This window comes from Falco rusticolus, chromosome 7 (genome assembly GCF_015220075.1).
Source record: "Falco rusticolus isolate bFalRus1 chromosome 7, bFalRus1.pri, whole genome shotgun sequence".
Lineage (NCBI taxonomy): Eukaryota > Metazoa > Chordata > Aves > Falconiformes > Falconidae > Falco > Falco rusticolus.
Window position 1 is genome coordinate 49716911 of NC_051193.1, and position 21200 is coordinate 49738110.

At 43.2% G+C, this 21200-nt stretch overlaps 3 protein-coding genes across 7 annotated transcripts in view; 1 reads left to right on the top strand and 2 right to left on the bottom strand.

Annotated features, from left to right (window-relative positions):
* CDAN1 (codanin 1) overlaps positions 1-1536 on the bottom strand; it is a 33448-nt gene extending 31912 nt beyond the window's left edge. For 3 of the 4 annotated variants that reach the window (XM_037393596.1, XM_037393594.1, XM_037393593.1), the window contains exon 1: positions 1406-1526. In XM_037393596.1, coding sequence (XP_037249493.1) covers positions 1406-1501 — 96 coding nt within the window. In that variant the 5' untranslated portion in view covers positions 1502-1526. Of the gene's footprint in view, positions 1-1405 lie in introns of all 4 variants that reach the window. The other variant, XM_037393595.1, reaches the window with a different exon arrangement.
* Positions 1537-1690: 154 nt separating this feature from the next.
* On the top strand, positions 1691-4681 carry LOC119150777. The gene is made up of 2 exons (XM_037393597.1): positions 1691-2427; positions 3294-4681. Exons 1-2 carry the CDS (start codon positions 1959-1961, stop codon positions 3950-3952), a joined length of 1128 nt encoding a protein of 375 aa, XP_037249494.1. The 5' UTR covers positions 1691-1958; the 3' UTR covers positions 3953-4681.
* Positions 4682-7899: 3218 nt separating this feature from the next.
* Positions 7900-21200, bottom strand: part of TTBK2 (tau tubulin kinase 2) — a 104814-nt gene continuing 91513 nt past the window's right edge. For both annotated transcript variants that reach the window (XM_037395198.1, XM_037395197.1), the window contains 2 exons: positions 16420-17690; positions 7900-15417 (listed from right to left, as the gene is read on the bottom strand). In XM_037395198.1, coding sequence (XP_037251095.1) covers positions 14949-15417; positions 16420-17690 — 1740 coding nt within the window. In that variant the 3' untranslated portion in view covers positions 7900-14948. The remainder of the gene's footprint in view (positions 15418-16419; positions 17691-21200) is intronic.

The window sequence follows — 21200 nt, forward strand, 5'->3', positions numbered from 1 at the left end:
CACAAACCCCATGAGGTGTCAGGAGATCCAACTTCTACCAGCAGCAGTCTGAAACTGCCAGGGAAGCTAGTGCAAGACATAGTCCATGGTTTCCTCAGGTGCCCCCTGGGTTTAGTGCAGAGGAACAAAGACAATTACAGTCTGTGCTATGCACAAGGTCAGGTAGTTTCTTCAGCTTTTCAGAGCACAACATGCTTTCAACTCATCTTTCCGTGTGCAAATCAATAGAGGCTTATTCCTCCATGGCTGGGTAACAGCAACCTGTTAGCAGCAACCAGCTGCCAACCGCGAGCCTCCCACTTGCTTTCTCACTCTGAAGCAACCAAGCTGCTCCCAGCAGCAAAAGGCAGTTGGCAACTCCCTTGTAAGGGCAAACATTCTGGCCTCTGCATCCCTCAATCACGCAATGTGAGCTGAGCTGCCAGCACCTCAAACTTCACAGCCTCCACAGGTCTGCTTCTGCAAGTCACGGTTTAGGAAATACCTGATATCATGAAATGCTGGTCCCTTCTTCCTGCTGAAGTTCAGGATGACAGCGATACTCGACTAACTCATGGGGGTGACAGTTTTGATTTTAATTAATACTAGGTAACGTGCACCGAGGGGCTCAGGCAGAAAATGCTTTAAACAGAGGTCACTTCCCCACATTAGCAGTGAAACATCTGCACGCATAGTCCATCCACGGCGATAAATGCTTTTATTGCCACAGGAACCCAGATTCCCCAGCCGCACCCTGTCACAAAACTCAGGCGACCCAAACGCAGCAATGCCCCTCTCCCTGCCCCAAGACCCCCCTCAACACCCGGGCCGGGACACGCAGCGGCGGCGATCGCACGCGGCCGCGCCCCGCAGCGCCAGGCCCGAGGCCCCGGCACCGCACGGCGCCGCCGGCAGCGGGTGACAGCTCCGGCCGCCCCGCCCCGCCGCCTTCCCGGCAAAGGCGCGGGCAGCGTCGGCCCCTCGCGTACCGCGGCCCCTCGAGACGCCAGCTGCCCCGCCTGCCCCGCCCCCCCGCGCTCCGCGGGCACACGGCAGCCAGGGCCCCCAGGCACCGCGCCACGCTGCCCGCCCCGCCGCCGCTCCCGCCCCGGGGCCGCGCGGCACCACCGCCCGCCGGAGGCCGCGGCCGCCGGGTCCGGGCGGGCTCAGCTCTGCGGATTTTAACGGTTTGCACGCCGCCGGCAGCCGCGCCTTCCCTCCGCTCCGCCCGCAGCCCGCCCGGGGCAGGGGCCTGACCCCGCGGGCCTCGCCCCTCACCGCGACGCGGCGCGGCCGCCCCCGCCGCCGGCTGTCCCGCGCGGCCCCGGCCCGCGGCGGCGGCAGGGTGCGGGGGGCGGCGGGCCCGGCCCCGCCAGATCCGGCGCGCTGCGGTCGGGCGAGCGGGGCGACACCTCCCGCGCGTTACCTCAGCCGGGCGGTGGCCGGGGCCGTGCCGGAGCCACCGCACCACGGCGCTGACCGCCACCTCCTCCCGCAGCAGCAGCTCCAAAACGGCCGCCATTCCCGGCCGCCGCCGCCGCCGAGCACGCGCGCAGCCCGCGCCGGGGCGGGGGGGCGGGGCGGGGCGGGCGGCCGCCGGCTGCGGGCGAGCGGGCGGGAGAGTTCGCCGCGCGCGCCCGGCCGGGCCCGTCGCGTCCCTCCCCGCCCGCCGGGGCGGGGCGGCCGCGGGGATTCCCGCCGGGGAGGCGGGGGGGGCGGGGCCGGCGCGGGCCGGGGCCGGGGCCGGGCCCCCTCCCCATGTCAACACGCGGGGCACGGGGCGCCTGCGCCGGTCCGTGCGCGTCTTTTCCTCTCATGCGCGGTATTTGCTTCCCCAGCAGGGCTCGGAGCCCGGCCTAGCAGCGGCGGCGGCGCCCGCGGGCCGGGGCGGGGGAAGGGGCGGCGGCGCCCCCAGCGGCTCCGCGCCCGCCCGGCCGCCGGCGGCGGGCTCGGGCCGCCCCGGCCCCCCGCGGCGGAGGATGGCCGAGGACTCGCCCAAGCGGCGCAAGGCGAATTTCAACGAGGCGGAGACGGAGGTGCTGATCGAGCAGGTGCTGAAGCACGAGCAGCTGCTCTTCGCGGCGGGGCCGGGCCGCGCCTCCCCGGGCCAGAAGCGGAAGGTGTGGGAGCTGATCCGGCACAAGGTGAACCCGGTGGCCGCCTGCCCCCGCGACGTGGAGGACCTGAAGAAGCGCTGGCGGGACCTGAAGCGCCGCGACCGCAGCAAGCTCTGCCGCCTCTCGCAGGGCTGCGGGCCGCCCGGCCCCCCCGCCCTCGGCCTCCTGCTGGCCCCCGAGGAGATGCCGCCCGCCGTCGCGCCGCCCGGCCGCCGCCACCACCTGCACCACCACCACCGCGCCTACGGCTCCCTGCTGCCCGCCGAGGCCGTGCCCATCGTGGGCGGCATCGACACGCTGGAGCTGCCCGGCGCCGTCGTGGGGGAGATGGGTGAGTGCGGGACAGGCCGCCGCGGCCCTGCCCCGGGCCCCGCGCCCGGCCTCCCCCCGCCGCCACCGCGGGGGCCCCGGCGGCCGCATGCTCGGCCCCCGCGGGGAGCGCCCCGCTCTCGGCCTGCCCGCCGGGCGCCGCCGGCACCGGCCCCGCCTGAGGGTGCCCGGCCTGGCGAGCGGGCTTCTCTCCTCGTAGGCGCGAACAGTCTGTAAACGCGCGCAGAACCGGGATGTTTGCGCTGTGGGCCGTAAAAAGGCGCCTACGAGCGAGCCCTGTCCCGCGGTAGATGCCTGCCTGTGAGGCATCGGACCCGGCCGCTGCGTTCACCCTGCGCTGGCCGTGCCAAGGGCCGTACCGGCTGGTTCCGGGCAGTGCAGGCAGTACAGAGTGCCGCGAGTACCCAGCGTTGTGCGTAGCAGAGAGGCATCGCGTTAGTGCGCTGCAACGATCGCCTTCAATACCGAGGGATTTCTTGCAATCACAGTGTTTCAGCAGTGCTGTTGCTGGCGTGCACGCGGAATGAGCCTGCAATGAACTTTGTCTCTCGGAGCCTAAAACTGCTTTCTGTGGTGGGGCCGGTAGGGGATCTGTAGCATGCAAATATATGGTTAACTGGTGAATGCTTCCTCATGGTTTTCGTCCCACCTGTCAAGGTAACAGGCGTTTTAAAAGCATCAAAGATAATGCAGTGCAAGTTAGAGTCTTGGTTCGAGGACTAATGTTAGCCCTTAGCGGACGAGAACACATTTCACCGAGGACGAATATTAGTCCTAAGTGGATGAGAACACAGTTCACTGACCGCCGAGGTCATGAAGTTTCTCACTGACTCTCCTTTGCTTTTCCTCTCCCCCCATCTCCTCTAGGGTTTAATGATGATCCTGGAACATCTCATCAATCCAGTCTTGAGAAGATGAACCTCAAAGAAGAGATAGTAGTGAAGGTGGTAGAGCCAGAAGAAAGCTCTGAGGACATGGCAGTGGTTCCACCTAGCCAAGAACAACTGCCTTTTCTGGGGACATCTGGTGGTGGTTCCTCTGGGAAAGTAAAAGCCAAAACAAAAGGCAGATCCCAGGCAGACCAAAATGAAATAACTGAAGAGGACCTAGTGCAGATTCAGCAGACCCAGATGCAGGTGATCCAGTCTGGCTTTGACAGTGTCAACCACAATCTTCGGCTGCTGCAGCAAGGCATGCAAGATCTGAGTAACAGCCTCAGCATCATGGCGCATACGCTTGTTGCTATCAAAAACGTCTACGTGAAAAACAACACTGGCCCGACGACGTATGCCACTGCCTCTACTCAAACCACGGCTGGGTACCTGAGCCCAGGCTCCCCCCAGGTCTCTTCCGCTGAGGACAGAGGTAGAGTGCAGGTGGCTGGAAGCAGCAGCAGAAGCAGCAGCTGCAGCTCCAGCTCCATGTCACAAGAACCAGGTCCTTCAGAGTTTCCTAGGCCCCCCCTGAGAACCATTAAGAAAGAACATCCAAATGGCTGCTACTACTTCTGCTTTGCAGATGTGTAAAAACTTGAATATATGTAAAGTGACTGTGGTGTTAGGTGCTGTTGTATGTTCTGCTCCGGCCTGTGATTTCAAAGGAGCAAAGTGGACTTGCCTCCCACATTTTTCCCAGTGGGAAACATTTTGCTATAGGTGGCATTAAACACTAATTACCAGTCTATTGTTTGTTAACTCTGTGCAGTTGGCTAATAATTTTCTTCTGTTTTCTTTATCCTCTCATTCTCTTAAAAAAACAAACAAAAAACCCCAGATTTATTTTGACTAAGACTGTTGTCTGTATCATCCTTTGTTTAATGTGACCTTTTGAAAAATAAAAGGCATGAGTGGGGTAAAAAAAGTAACATTATGGTTACTGACCAGCAGGAGCTGTCTTACACAAGTTGCTTATACAAACCTCAGAAGTAGTTGATTTTTTTTAAGTACTAGTTTTTCCAATAATTATAATGTTGGGGGTGTTTGCTTGGTGGTGTTTTTATGTTTTAAGCCTGCGCTGTGCAAGGCATCACAGGAAGAGTGACGTACCTGCTTACTTTAGGAATGGTTTAGGACCGAGCTGTTGATTCAATTATGAATGTACTCAGAATTCATACAGCACTGTTCCACTTGGCTATTGTTCATTCCCAGCTTGTCAAATGCACCTTCTTCACAGAGGTATTTTGTTTTACTGCACTAGCAGGGTAGGCTCGCTCTTGTCACAAGATTAAAATAGAGAAATACAGCAAAAAATAGTAATTGATGAGTAATGCCTGTTTTTTACATGGAATAAATTTTCTCCATATGGTTTATGAGCAGGCTGTATCTGCACCAGATTTTGCAAGACTTCTGGAATCAATACCGCAACATTTGAAATACAGAGAGAAAAAAAGTTTCCTTATTCTACATGAAACAGTAGATCGGCTGTTAAACAAATTACAGGAGGCAAGAGCTGACTTCGCTCCAGACGGTACAAATGCTCCTGCATAGTTTCTGAAGTGTTCCTCTTCACGTATTGGAGAGATGAATAATATCTTCCATTCTCGTAACTATATATCCAAGGAAGAAGAAAGACAAGGTAGAGTTGAAGGAAAAAGCAACCTGTTAAGTGTCAACTCTAAAACAAGCACAAAGGAATCATTTTATCCTAATTTGAAAAAGAAAAACCTCCTTTTCACATTTAGATAGGAAGAAACTATTGTCACTGGTGCTATTCTTAAGATGAGTTTAAGGCTTATATGTTAAGAGTCGCTCTACTTTCCACAATCCAAGATTAGCAGAGGTGCTGTGTTCTTACGTCCAGTGTCCATGCTGAAGGGGAAACAAAAAGCTTCTCACCTGTAATTTTATCCAATGACCTGAAAAATCATGCAGTTCTCTTCTTAAGCATTTATCACCAATATTAAAGTTCTACAGATAAATATGGCCTATACCAATGACTAGCTGCCTCTAGTTTTTGAATCATTTTGCACAAGCGTTCCTACTGCAAGAATTTAGCAAATGCAAATGATGTAGAGAATGGCAACCCAATTGTCCCTCTCCCAGCAGCATAAGAACATGCAATCCTGGGGTAAGATACGTCATTTTTGCAGTCAGTTTTGACAGAAAGCTATAGCATATGAAAACATACTTTGAAGTACTACTTCTGCCCTTAGACCATTATGGTATACCAATCACGCACATGTACGTCTCAAAAAACAACAGCTGCTGCCTAATGAAACGTGAATACAGGATAGTCATGTTGTTAGCAAGTGCTTCCCTTCAGTATTATAGAGGGAGTGAAATACGCAAATATCTCACAAAATTAAAACATAAGCATTGTTAATTGGGATTAACGCCTCGAAGAAGAGGAGATTCTTGTTTTCAGGTTTATCTTAACACAAGGAGATGGTGTGGGTGACAGGTATCACTGCCTTATTCCTAAATTGCTCGTTTTAGCAGGATTAGTTATTTCCTGTTTTTAAATGTAATGTAGAGTCTATTTTGTTAAAACTTCCCAAATTCATGTGTTGGAAGCATTATTTCTCCCCCATTAGTACAGATGGGCTGTCTCAAGCAGTGTTTTCTGTAACTGAAGAAGGCATCCTTCATTTGGATTTTGTTCTCATGTACAGAGACAACAATTAACCCTTCATTTGGATTTTGTTCTCATGTACAAAGACGACAATTAACGCTACTGTGACATTCCAGGTAGATTAGTAAACTGTGATCTACAGTTTACCTGGTCCTTCTGGGCAGCAGTTTGAGCTTGTCCAGGTTGCATCAGCTGGTTCTTACCTTTCTGACTTTTTTTGAATGTTTCAATTCTTTCTCTAACTGTTAATTCTTGAATTTCACTTACAACAGCATTTCTAGGGAGAGCTGACTTCTGTCTCCCACATAGCTTTCTCATGTTTGAATGCAAATTTAAATGAGAGGCAGGTACAGTGCAAGTGCAAAGTGCAGCAAGATCCTAAGAGTGGAGTGGGCAGACTGGATCTCCTGTATGAATGAAGACGACAAAGCCAGGCAATGCTAGAAGACACTTCAGTGGTCAGACAACTACCAGACCTCAACAGTGTCTTTGTTCCAATCTTGCCTCTTTCCCACAGTCTGCCAGTTGTACTGATACTGTATACTGAAGCCAGATGAAACCCACTCTTCCATTTCTGGTATGATCCAGATTTACATATTTAAAACTAGGAAGGATACTGAGCTACCTCTCACCAGTACAGAGTGAGCAAATTTGTTACTTTAATCTTCATATTAATACAGCTGGCTTGCTATTTAATTATGCACCCTTTCTGTGATCAAACGGAGGTTCTGTTGGGACCACTAGAAGCACATGCCGTCCAGAAGCATGCCGTTAAACTTCTGGCTGCTCTTAACAGAAGATGAAACATAATTTTCTCAGAATGTTACTGTGTAAATGAATTCCCAATTTGTTTCCTGTCATTCGAAGTAATATGGGCTATTTATATAAGTGACAAAAGCTAATGACCTGGTCAGGAAGCTTTAATGAAAATACTGCCAATAATCTGAACAAAAGCAGAGCTGGCTTTTATTTTGCCATATGTGCAAGGCCTAACAGTGATAACGCTGAGAAAGAGAACCAGGGAATTTTCTCCAGTTCTTCTGCACTTCCCTAAAAACCTTGCTCTGCTATGCAATGAGCAGGCAGCATTTTGCACAGCATACAAGGGCTAAGGCATGCAGGCACACAAACCCCAAGTATAAATTTTGAAGATATTCTACTCTACTCTTACCTAGTTTTACTAGAAAAAGAAATGAAAGGATCTTAGAGGAAACTAGAGCAACTAGTAGCTTAACACTGCATTTCCACAGAGCTCAAACTGCTCAGATTCAGTTTGTTCATTTCTCCGCTAGCTGCCACTTAAGCATACTACACAGAGCATGACAGGTCTCTTCAAGAGGCTGTAAAAGCTCAGTGACTATTTCCAGATAGCTGATCATCTCCAAATAAATCAATTATGGCGGCCTCTGACAAAATAAGAAACTACAATTTTGAAGGGGGGTGGGGTGGGTGGAAAAAGTAGCTGGCCTTTCAGAACAAGGCTGGAATCCACCATGTCATTTCTAAAATTGATCTGATTGGGCTGTGGCAATCATTCATTGTTTGGCTGAATACAGACAGTATGGATAAGAGCATGAGCAAATAGAAAGGGAGGCTTCTAAGGAGGCCAGTTGAGTTTTTCTATTCTTATTCATATACAACACATGAACCTACTAAATCAGTAAAACTTCCATTGATCCAATCATTCTGAGTTACAATACAAACATCCAATTCATGCTGCAGTAGGACCAACAGACATTTGCTTTTTGATTTCTTCTAACGGAAAAAAAACCACCCCACCATCACTGTCAAAGCACTTTCTCCATTTAAAGTACAGGGTTACAATAATAAAAAATACTGAAAAAATTCAACTGAAGTTTCATAAATAATTAAATCATTATACAAACACAATCAAGAATTGAAGTTTTGCATGCTGAATGAATATTTTATTTAGAACCAGTTTATAAAAATAAAATACAAAATAATTTGAAAACAAAACTTAAAACATTGTACAAAGCCTTGATATGGTACAAATGAGAAAATAAATAATTACAACTTTATGTACAAATGACCATTATAAGGGCATTAACTCTTTATGTTCTTGGGTGCCTGAGCAACCTTAAAAGGAAAAGAATGGCTTAGAAGGTTTCCGAGGAGGGGAAGAGAACTGCAATTACTGAGCAAGAGAATTTGAAGGACTCTACATTTGTCTTCCTCAGTGATAACAAACAATCTTGGAACTACTTTCCACTTAATTTAATCATGCTGCAGATTTTACTATTGAGTACTTAATTTCTTATGGGGTGACAATATTGTATTTTTAATTAATACAGTTTTCATTCTTTGTGGTACTGCCCAGAGATTTTAGGTTAGTAGCCATTGGCTGGCAGCTTCAAAAGTCAGTACTTGTCTGAAGGCATTGCTGGTGATTTCCTTAATTTACTAGTTTGGATATTCACAGGAAAGCGTTTGAAAATTGACATCTGTTAGCACAAGTACTGCAACTCATCCCTGGGCTGACTCTATAGAAAGAAAGAAGTTGGGGAAGAATTTCAAATCTTGCTTTCTAGCCAAGGAAAGTTAAGACGATACAAAGAAGGCTGCTAGGCAACCAATCCAGATCTCCAGTCAGACAAAAAAAAAGTGAAATAGCAAAAAAAAAAAAAATCCCACCTCACCTCGTGTCAAACTTTTATGACCTTGCCTGCCATGCAGTAGATACCTGTTTTAAAGGATTTGAAGCCAGGTAGACCAAACTAATTACACTGTATCCTTTTTAAGTAAGCTGGTCTGCTGTTATTATAGGTCTTTTATATAAAATTTGGGTCAAAGATCAAGTGATCGCAAAAGGAAACAAATATCTGTAATTCAAATAAATGTCAGCTGAATTCCCACAGAGTTGTGGATGATCAGGACCTCATATGAGCAGCTCACTTACAGTACTGTTTTAGAAGAAACCACTTTGTACTCTTGGCCAAAGCTGGCTCTCGGTAGTAATTCTTACAGAAAAGTAGAGATCAAAAGGCATGTCATGTCATATTAGTAACCAAAAAAAAAAAAGCATTTTGCAATTTAAAATACAGCAACTGCAAATACGATATTTATAGACTGAGTTTATTCCTTCAGTCCCTAAATGGGAAAAAACAAAACAAGACCCTATACTGATTTTGATGAGAGTTTCACCTGCACAGGAACAGCAAGAATTCCCAAGGATCCAAGCTCTTCATGTAGCGGAGAAACAGAAGCAAAACACCTAAATGGCATATGCTAACATTTGGGATTGTCACTGTTAAGAGAGAATGTGTTAGCAACAACGGAGAGTAAAAATCAAGTTACATGTTCAAACTTGGATGGCTAGAGTAATTGCCAAGTTTAATATATTAGACTTCAACACAATACACTCTTTTGCACTTTGCCTTAATAAAAAAAAAACAAACAACCAAAACCTCAAAGGTTAGTATTTTAAAGCCTGGTTATTTAAACCACAGGAAAATGAGCGATAGAACTTTTCAACATTGGACAGTATCTTAAGATAATTTCAGACAATTATTACCCAACTCAGGCTGACTTTTACTTAGTTTCTTTTTTTACAAATGTGCGTAGGGAAAAGGAAGACTGGCTTCAAGCAGACAGCTGAGGTATTCTTGTGTGAGGTGCGTGTTTATGTGATCTGCATGTATTAGCTAAGAAATGTATGACCTCTGCTTACGTATTGCATGTAGTCAAAACACTGAACCTCGCTTCCTTTCACCAGCATTACAGGTTACTGAAAATTGCAGTAATTGCAACCAATGTCATTTAAGCCAAAAGCAAAACAGCAAACAAAACCCTTCAGTTCACTGCCTATTTGATTAGCTAAAAGTATAATAAAAATATTATGCACTGTTCTACAAGTTTCAGAAATAGGAACAAGCATCCAAAGCTTTTAGCAGTTGAAGAAAGGAATCACAGGTAATTGTCAAGGCTTTGATTTATATAGCTGACAGTTCTCTGACTACTTGTAGTGGAAAAGCATACTGAGAATGCAGCATAAGGAATCATGGTGTTTACCTAAGACACCTACACAGCCCCTTGCTCGCTGGAATTGACAAGACAGGCATGGCTTTTGCCAGCTCACAGCATCAGTCCTGCATGAAAAAATTAAGATCAATATATTATAGGCCTATAATGAGAAACTGATTTGACTTCGAGCTCTCTTTTATTCTCCTGTTCCTTTTCAGATGATTCCTCTCTCATTTAACATTGATTGTAAATAATGGAGGTACATATCCCTAGTTTGCCATTAGACCCTTTTAAGAAATTGGAATAATCACTTTCTTCTTACCAGAACTTACGCATCTTAGTGTTCCACAAAAATGTCCAATTCATTATGGAAAAATTCTATTTACAGGAAAGAGACTGTACTGTAAGTCTGGCTTTGTGTACATTCTCAATGAAGAGAAAAAGAACATATTTTTTTTTCTAAGCATTACAGTCAACCATTGCGTAAATGTTACTGCAATAAGAAGGTCTTATGGGAGCTTTGCCCACATAGGACTATAGGATCAGGCCTTGTAATATGGAAAAGGCAGAATCAGAATTAGGGCATAGCAAATTATGGTAGATGGGAGGAGATCAGAGGAAATCAAAGCAAAACTGGCCTTGGCTCACTCTGGCAAATAAATTCCAGTAAACAGGATGCAATAGCTGAGACTGTTCCTATCTATATGTATATACACACATATGCATGTATGTATATATGTATCTATATAATATACAGTATCTATATAAGCATATATATAGATACACTTATGTACAAATGTGTATTTATATATATAAAACAAAAATCGTGTTTTCCCAGCTACAATTAATAAGATAACACTACAAATTGTAAATGATAGAGCTCTTGCAAGTCTTTTTCAGCTGAAAAATATTTCAAGCTATTTTTAAATATATAGGACCAGATCCTCCTCTTTACATCAAGACTGTTTAGTGAGTTACGTGAGAAAGCTTGATCTCAAACATGCAGACTTCAAGGCAAGAATATGTCCAGATTTCCCAGGATAGGATGTGACTAGTGGCTGTAACGAATGCCCCGCGTCACTCCCCAGGAGTCTGCCTCCTCAATAATTGTATGTAACGAGCAGTTAAGCCCTCATACAGCTCCTGCCTTTGAGCAGTGAAATTTTCTATGCTTACCGATCCTGCTCAAGTAGTAGATGGGTGCCTAGCATCCTACCACTTGCCAGTGTTGCTCTACTGTATCACACCTTCTATTACTTCTAACAGGGTTTTGCTTAGTTAGTAATTGGCATTTGTAATTAATAATGAGTTTTATTAGTATTAATATAGATTTTTGAGGTTGCAACTTAGATTGATTATACCATGCAATACTGCAGCATAAAAGACTGCGTGAAATGTTCAGTCTTTTCAAGTTCTATTTTAGTTTAAAGGCTTCATGCCTCTATTTCTCTAAAAAATGCTCCAAAGTGCTGGCCACAACACAGGAAACACCATCAAGAGAAAAAGCGTGTGCAGCATCTGCATCTGCTACGTGTCATGGCTCCACTGCACTGCCCTACAAAGAAAAGGAGGCTTGAAGAGGGCAAAGCAACAGCTCCTTGAATTGTATTGTTTCTCAGCTAAAAAACCTGTGTAAGCTGCTCCATGCTATGCAGAATAACTGTAACCGTTTCATACAATGGAGAAAAATCTTCCCTGTCCCTGAAAATTTTTTGCAGATAACCCTCTAAACCATTCATTCACACTCTGTGCAAGGGCCACACACATACATTGGTGGTTTTATGCAGTCAGTTGCATATTCAAATATTGAAGCTTACAGAGTTCTTGATGATTATACAGGCCCTCTAGAAATATTAAGCTAATATTTATGCATGAGTTGATCAGCTGACCATTACCTAACTACATTAACTGATTGCTACATTAGACTATAGTAAGCAATTCTGTAAACTTTTGAGGGGAAGGTATCAAGCAACAAAAAACTCCAGAAGAGTGGGTACTTCAAGGCAAGTTATTCACAACCACTCCTCCATTCGTATCTTCATGGTTTTCTCACTAGATCCTGCTGAAACTACAGCAAAAAGCAACTTCGGATATACAGTCCTTTTACCTTTTTCTGCACTGAAAAAGCCCAGGTCATGAATCACGATTGATATCTCTTTCTCCATTTTGGCATAGTTTACTATTTTTACATTGGCAAGTAGTTCAAGTTAATTTCTACAGCATTGATTTTACATTGTAATATGTAACAATGGACAAGTCTGTACTTTGAAGACAGTTCTTTCTCACCTTTAAAGCAATTACCTGTTTCTGGAGAGACTGGAGAGAAAATACAAACTCCTCAACTTCAGCATTTCACGCAAGGATGCATAAAGTTGGTACCTATTAAAGCTGACCATGTTAATGTAGGAATAATCTTACAAGACCATAATAAATGCTTTTCAGAAATAAGGGAGAGGAGAGGAAAAATAATCATGGTCTGCTACACCACCTTAACAAACAATTCCAGCAGTGCCCAGGGCAAAAATAACACAATGGCACCAAATTCTCTTTATGGTACACCTAAGGAAACATGAGGAAAATAGGAAGGAAAAGATGGAGTTTGTTGTCACATTTGTCTGTTAGGTATCCGTTGAATGTCACTGCTCCTATGTGATGAGTATTTGTAATAATTAAGAACTCACATTATGAAATAAAAATTAGTAACGACAAGCTCTATTTGTAATCAAAAATAAAAATACCTTTGAGTCTCTGTTCTTGTTCCATATGCAAATGCACACACAAAATTATAAAGAAAAAAAGCAAGCTGCAAGACAAAACATTGGCTGGTTGAAAAATCAGCAGTCCTTCAATCTTGTACCAAGGTATAAAGGCTATTAGAATTTGTGCATACCAGAATTTCTTGGGGCGAAATAGAAGATGTAATGCCAAAAGTATTCAGGAACTAACAGAAAGGGAGCTGTATTATTTGTGGTCCATAAATTACAAATGAAAAATGAGAAAGAATGAGTTTATATAAGCATATACATATGTGTATATATATAAATATTTATATTATATAATTTACCATGAGGACATGCAATTATTGGTATAGCACCTATTATACAATATAATACAAAGGATTAGGACTTTCCAATGGTACAGTTTCTTCAGAAAAAGCAGGTATATCCTACCTATTGCATTCATCTGTAGTGCTTGAAACCTGAATGAAATTAAGGTTCCACACTGTGCTACATTACATATGGGAAACGATATACATATTCATCGTAAGAAAAGGAAAAAAAAAAAATAAAATCAACATAGTCTGACAAAGCAAGTGAAATTCAGTGCAGCTCCAGGGCAGCTTTAATGCAGCATTAGAATGTGTTAGCTCAGAGACAAAATATTCCCTTTTTAATCCAAAGGTATTCATTTGGCAGAGGTTAAATAAAAATGCACAGATGCTGGCTGAAGAGGCATATGACTACAGCAAGCAGATCAGTAACTGACAAGTCCCCTATGCATCCAGCATCACCACAACAGGAATAATTACAGTGAGCTGGCTGCATCTTTCTCAGGCTTGTGTTCTTGTGCATTACTATCCTGACCCACTATTCTCTTCTGACTACAGCAAAAGGTGCTGTACCGTTATGTTCCCTACAGAGATCCAAAGTTGGAGAAATTAGAACCCATGGACTTTACTGAAAGATAATGAAGCCTGGCTATCAAAAAACATTTGGGCAAAAGAATGACAAGAATCCAATTAAAAATATAACTCAGATTGCTTTCTGTATATTTTGCTTTGATGGCTATTACTATTAACAAAATTTTGTAAAGGTGTTAAGTATATTTCTGTCATCTATAACCTACCAAGTTCATGAAGTAGATAATCTCCTCATCTCTCTTCCATCTTTCTTGTTTTTATAAAATGAATGACTAAAAAAGCAAATCTGGGTTGGTAATCATCTCTGCACAGTAAGATCAGTGGCTTAAGTGAGCCATAACTAACAGAAAAACAAAAACCAGCACAAACAAGGGTTCTTTCAGCAGATGAATTAAGGGGAAAAAAGGTACGTCAGTTTTCTAACTTGTATTGCAATTTATCGTAAATCTGCAACATCCACTGAAGTGCAGACATCTCCTCCTTCCTCTCATTTCCTAGACAGGAATGCTTTTCCAAATTCTACCAAATGCAGTTTGAAGAACCCCACCATGACTCCCAAAGAAGCATATGATACAGAACTGGGAATTAGCTTCTTGGGTCCTAATTAGTACTAAACAAATTTCTAAAGAATATAGCTATAAAAATGTCTTGGCAGATGTTAATTTTTAAAATGTCATCAGTGTCAAGGAGGGGCAAGGTATATGATACTTCCTTACATAAAAAGGCTGTGCCATGGTAGACAGGGGAGAAGACGAGCACTGAGTGACTCAGAGATGGTCACTCAAAATGGAAGAGACTTCTAAGGCAGAAATAAAATTGTCTTCTAAACTGTGTGCTTTTTTAAAACTGCAAGGACATGCTTGAGCACTATTTATCTCCCAAGTGGTGATGTCATTTTGGGAATAATTGTTTCAGGTTTTCTTACATACTCCTTGCGTATGTAATGCCTGAAATTATTAGGCCAAACCTTTTAGCTAGGTAAATTAAAACCAGAAATAAATATCCTTTTAAAACACTCACCTTAAGATATTTTTTACTTTAAATACATTGCACCTCTTTGACTGTCTAGTCATCTTTATCCTGGCCTCCACTTCCCCTCTTGCAGATCTGCTTGCTGCCTGCTCTTAGGCAATGCCTGGCCACTTATTTACACAGTATGCTTTCTCATGAATAGTTTATGATGCTTACTTTCTTTAAAAAGCGCAGATTCAACACCTTTTTTTTAATGTATTTTTTTGATTTTTTTTTTTTCTTTTTTTAAATACACAGTACACAGACATAACATGCATCAGATTTAGGAGGAGGCTTTATACCTTGTCAAGGCCCAGTTCCTATCTGCTAAGCTTAGTGGTTGATTTGCTCTTTCCTGTGGGAGTTTTAGTGTTTGGGGAATGGTGGAAGGAACTGCCAGATCCTTTCAGACCATTCTTGCTTGGTTTGTTGCAGCAGTGCTCTTGTTGGCAGGATCTCCTAGAAGATGAGGAGCCTGAATGGCTAGGAGGTGATTTACTCCTCCCAAGATGTGGGGATGAACTCCTCTGATCATGATGGGGTCTCCCAGCCCGGGATGGAGAAGAACTGGCAGTACGGGGTAAAGAAGAGCTCCTAGGGGAGGCACTGGGACTGCGTCGGGGGATGACAGGGCTTTTGGGTGGTGTTTTTGGACTATGTGGAGATCCTGGGCTCTTACACTGGGTAGAACTCCTTGGTCTTTGAGATCCATTCTGTAGGATTTGAGCCAGACGAGAGATAAGATCTGAGTCCGAGCTGCTACTCCCTAGGACTCTGTACCTGCGTAACCTTAAGAAGAAATGAAGAAAGATTATTTCTGTTCCCATCTATTCACTAAAGTTCATCTAGAAACACAGTATCACTAGCAACTACAGATGAGTTTACATTGCAGAACAGACATCTGGAGCTGATCTTTCGTATAAGGTAGAGGTGTTTGGATCTAGGCTTTGGCTTCTGTATTGTTCAAACCAACACAGTATTTATATTTGCATAAACTCACTCACATTAAACAGCCTATGTGTTTACAGGATAACTGAAATGTCCTGGTGGTGCTGGAAGAAGTACACTGAAGAGCACTGCTTATTGCCTGTTTTGGAGGAGTACATCCATTCCTGCACACCACCAATACACTCCTGTGCACAATTTTAGGGGATGACAAGGTACACCACAACTTCCTTCAGAGGATTTCGCACTACTGTATCAAAATTGTCCTTATCCTGGTAATGTAGGCACTGAAGAAACTAGATCATGGTTGTCTGTATACAGAATTGGCAAAGGAGGGCTTCTAGATTTCACTCTTCCCTCCTTTAATTAGCTGGTTTTACTTAGCCATGATCTAAGCATAGCTAACTCACTCAGTACTCACGGCTGGAATCTCCAAATTCTTGAATACTTAAAATGTCTACAATAAGAACAGTTTAATTTTCAAAGGGGCTGGATATGACAAATCCTGTTGATCTCTTTGGGTTTGTGAATAATCAACAGTTCCAGAAATGTGACCCCACTTCGGAAAAAACTGTAAAGACTTAGTTATAGATTGACAGGTTTCAAAATACTGAATACACAACTATAGATGTATAAGGTTTAACGGTGAAGCAGGCTCATTCTTGTGTAACAGCCTCTCCTCATTCATTCTCCAATGTAAGATTTCTCAGAAAACTGAAGTCCAGCATTTAAAAAAATATTAGTTAAAGGATGGAACTTCTACAGGATTTCACACTGCATAGTAACTGCAGTCTAGCTCAAATCCATTTTCAGCCCGCAAACCTGTTTCTATTTTCTCTGCATTACCTAGCTTCTACCCCAGGTCTAGTAGGTGGTTTTCCTGGTGGTGGCCGAGGAAAGAACTGAGCTGAACTTGAACTGGTGACTTGATCAGTGGTTGCCCACGACACTGGCCTTGGAATCTTGCTTTTTCTGGACTGAGGGCTGCTTGGAGATAAAGAGATGTCTTCTGTCTGCTTGCTGAAATGAGAGTCCAGTGTCAATCTAGAAAATGAGGATAAGACATTATCCTCAGAAAACTGTACTGGAGCAGCAGCCATTTTTTCCTCCAGTGACTTATCAGAGGCACTTGAGAGGTCACCAAGGAAAGATTTGAGCTGTCTCTTTTCCATAAGTAGTCTGACCAAGTCTGTCTGATGGGCCTTTTTTAGAAGAAGTTTTTCCTTTGCTGAAACAGGAGAAGAGGACTCTGACGTTGAGTCTATCTCTTGTGCTAAAACTGGGATTCGGCTCTGCCTGAATACAAAAGGAGATTTAACTAAGTCCTTCTTAGATCGATGAGAATTCTCATTTTCTGAAATACAGTGGAATAACTCTCCATTTCTGGGTGCGTTTTTCTCTTTTTTGTCCTCCTGGTGCAAAAAAGTAGTAAGGGCCACTTGGTGGCATTTCAAGTCTTGGATATGAACTTCTTCCTTATTAGAATGAAAACCATTTTCCTGAACTGGTGCTATTTTGCTTGCCTGTCTATTAACGTGTGTGTTGGTAAATCTTGAAGGAGAAAATTCTGATGTTTTAGGTGCTATTGACTTCAGAACCTCATCTTGATTTGGCACCAAACAGACAGGCCTTGGCTTTGATTCTTCAGCAGCTTCAGTACTCGTTAGAGGTTCTTCCTCTGCAGATTTTGAGTTTCCTGGCAAAGAATTCTGTTCTTTGCTTAGCATTTCAATGGCATCCTCAGAAACCACCGGAAGCCTTTCTTCCTCAGCTGCCTCCACAGGCATATTTTCAAGTTCTTTCTCTTCCTGTATCCCACTATGTTGATCAGGTAGGTCCTTTTGGCCACAGTCCAGGATGCTGACACATTCTTTGACAAGTCCTTCCCTGTCAAGCACCTCTTGGCTGATATTAAGTACCAAATCTTGCCTGCTGGCACTAGCTGGAAGTGCGTCTTCTGTTACAACCAAACCTGGCAAACTTTCCTTCGGAGAGGAAAGTTCCACAGTGTGTTCCACAGACTGAGCATCCTGCTCTCTTTTCTCTAGCTGGTGGCCATAATGAAAGCTCTCCGAAGCAGACTGTGTGGATGCCACTGAAGGTCTGGGTATTGTTATCTGCATTGGAAAATTAGAGAAGGCAAAGGTGAGAAACTCTGGAATGTTATACAGATTAACATTCTTTAAATAGCACTTTTGATTCCATGTCTTCAAGATGCATTACAGAATGATTCCTATGACTCACAATGTTCAAGTAATACCCAATTTCGTAATTTACATCTAAATAATTAGAAAAGAAAATGCTCTATCACCCCAAGACAGAAATGTGTAACAGGTAAAAACAAACATAAGCTCAGTGGAAAATGTTGCAGTTACCAAGTAACCCTCCTGGAAATGAGATCCAGCTTAACAGGTAGGCTTTTAATTTATTTTACATTAGTTTGAATACCCTTAGAATAAAATATAAACACACAATCTTTAACAAGTGCACAACAATATTTTAGACAAGTACAGAAGACAAAGAACACAGTGAGATCTAGATTCAGGAATGGACTTAAATTTCCATTTAGGCAGAATTTAGATACTTTGTTAACAAAACAATTAACAAAAAACTTTATTTACCTAATTAAATACATCCATACCTGTAATACCTATATTTTTTGTCCAGAAAAACTTTCCCGAATACCCAAATTTTAGCTGTTACCTTCCCTACAGAAGCTTATGCCTCGTTTTAACCAAGCAAACTGGTTAGGACATCTCCTTACCTAAGGTTATTAAGAGCTTCACAAACTAAATATTCACACATCTAAATCCCCTAACGGGTCTAATCCAATAGATACACCTAAAGCACTCCTAAAACCTAGATATAGTATTTAGTCAGAGTCCCTTTGAAAAACAGTCGTCATGATGAGTATTGCCTCTAGCACACAGCTTAATTGTTAGAGCACACGTTCAGGAAACCCCCACTCTCCACCTGAGGGACATTAACCCACTTGCCCCAGTTCCCATCATGTATGGAAAAATCAGAACAGAGTTGCTTCTCACCTTCCCTGCTGAAGTCAGGCCGTTGCACCAACAGAAATGCAAGAGTCATGAGGTCAGAGGGTGACAGTGCACACACAAAAGTGAGAGGAGTTTTACCTCTATGGCCAAGGGAGGAACGCGCTGTCATGTGAAGAGGAGTCCTAGATTCTGGTTTATACATATTGGATGGAGTCATTTGTAAATGACAGTAAAAAAACCTCAGGGGGCTACCCTTACATCTTTCTCTACATGTATAGAGTGTTCAGCTCCTTTTTTTCCTGGTGTTCTTTAGCCTCATTAACTTGACACAGTTTGAGTTTGTAACCCTCAACAGAAAGTGGAAGACTGGAGTCTGGGTTTGGGCAAAAAGACTTTCTTGATGCACTGATGGTAGAAGAGACCACTAGTGGTAGCCTATTTCCAGTGTTGTCACGATTCTATGTTACAAGACAGATTTCACTTGACCTTGCTGCAGAAATTATACATGCTGCTGAGCTTAACGGGTTTTTGTAAGAGCTAGTACATTGGTACTACTGGGTGGTAGAGACCAAGCTCATCTGTCAGGACCTGTAACAATTTACACTGTGTACTCAAATTCACAAATATAGAACACCTCTCCAAAATAAAAATTGGGAACTGACAGTGAAGGAGATTTCTCAGGTTTCCCATGAGAGTATAACAGCATCATTGAAATTCTTGCTGATTTCTTTTTCTTTTTGCTTTTTCATAGTCCTGTACAATAAAATTTTCATCATTATGGGCACACATTTACCTCCATGAAACACAAACATTCAACTGATATTATAAACAGTTCACTAGAACAAAACATGAAACACAAATCACAGGCATAAAGTTGAATTAGAGAGGACAATTATTTATGTTAAAGAAAATATTTCTATACTATACAATGCATTATGAACCTCTCTAATTTACCTAATGCAGTTTTTGGACCTTAAACTAAAAATGTGGAATCGTATTTTTGAGAAATTTGGGAAAAAATTTTGGGGAAAAAAAAATTCCTTAGTTTTATAAATAGGATTAGCTGTTAGGCTACAGCAAGTGGTATTTTTCACTGGAATGGGGGCGGGAAGGCAGAAATGTAAGGTAATTGAACTCTTGTTTTCCTAAGTAGACTTAAGCTGTCTGTAGCATCTTCCCCAGGTTGAGATTTATTGAAATAGAGGAAAATTTCTCTTTTTTTCTCTATTATTGAAATAGAGGAAAAAGCAAACCACAACAAAAAAACCCCAACACTTAAGACCTGCAGCAAGAGGCTACTTTTTGTCTCCCTGATAAAACTGTTTACAAGTTTGGACCACTACAGTCCCTTCAAGTTTGCTGAATTAAAATAGCACATTCAGAAACAAACTGAAGTTACTTAGTTTTGGCCAAACAGTCCTCCTCATCTCCTCTTACTCTTGGTCTCAGTTCTTTCCTCTGAAAGAGACACTATTTCTCTTTTGAGTTAGAGAAGTCTTTCTTACTTCAAAAGCTTTCTTATGAGAGAATCCAAGCACATTAGTTTTGCTACAGAAATACCAGAGGAAGCAGATTATTATTTTTTTTTAAAAAGCACATTTCCAGATTAGGTCAATTAGTGCCTAAATCTTGAGTGTTAAACAAAAATAGTTTAGCAAGAACTCTGCATAGAAAGGAAAAGGTATAAAACCAGAGAAAAAATGAAGAAAAAAGGTCTAGGAAATGGGGCAGTTCTTCCACATGTTTCCTTACCTCTCTAGAAAGTTGCCCTGAGGCAACACATCTCCAGGTATTGAAGGACTCGCTTTCATATTACAGGAGAACATTTTTTGGCCTGTCACACAAAAATCATCAAATCTCTTAGGAATTTTCAAATACAAGCTGGGTAAAAAGTGGGTTCATAAAATTTTACTGCAACATAGTCCTTGGCATAGCAGGTTCAGATTTTCCAGAGATCACTTGGGGAGCTGCTGTCCACTCAGCTTTGTCTCCAGCTTGTTTCAATACCTTGTTCCCCAGGGCTGCAGGCAGAATCCCCAAAGTAAGAAAATCTGGTAAAATATTTCCTTTTCCAAACTTTTCACTTGATGAGCTAATCTGGTTGCCAATTCAAATAACACAGGAATCAAAAAACCCGAGTTGTCTTCCACTTATTTGAAGAAGGATGGCTTCCCTTCAAATGGCTCTGGTGTCCTCTCAATTTTCAGAGGTAAGACAACCTTAATTATTTGCTTTTAGGAAGACATTTATCTTCTTGGTGTACTTCCAGAAGTGCTGCAATTGCGTTTAACTCCTCCTTTGCTCAACCTCTCTTTTCCTTGTGACCTCTCTCTCATATGTCAACTCTCTGTTAATGAAAACCAGCTCTGACCTGAAATTTATTTACATTTTTCAACAGACTTTATATCCTTTGTCACATCTGGAGAGAGAATTTCCTAGTCTTTCAGGCCTATCTTGGCAAACTCAGATTTAACCCTTACACCTAAGAAATAGAAAGTTTGTTGAACAACCTACAATAGAACAGGCAGGAACTACTTATGAAAGAAAAACACTGAACAAGTGGAGGAAAGAACCAGATACTGGATGACTAAGTACCATCAAAGACTCAGTACTACTGAGTAGTTC

What these genes read in the sequence shown, in the direction of transcription:
- LOC119150777 (XM_037393597.1), top strand. Translation starts at nt 1,959, where the DNA reads ATGGCCGAGGACTCGCCCAAGCGGCGCAAGGCGAATTTCAACGAGGCG. An exon ending in CGCCGTCGTGGGGGAGATGG is followed by an intron (nt 2,428 to 3,293) that starts GTGAGTGCGGGA and finishes CATCTCCTCTAG; the next exon opens with GGTTTAATGATGATCCTGGA.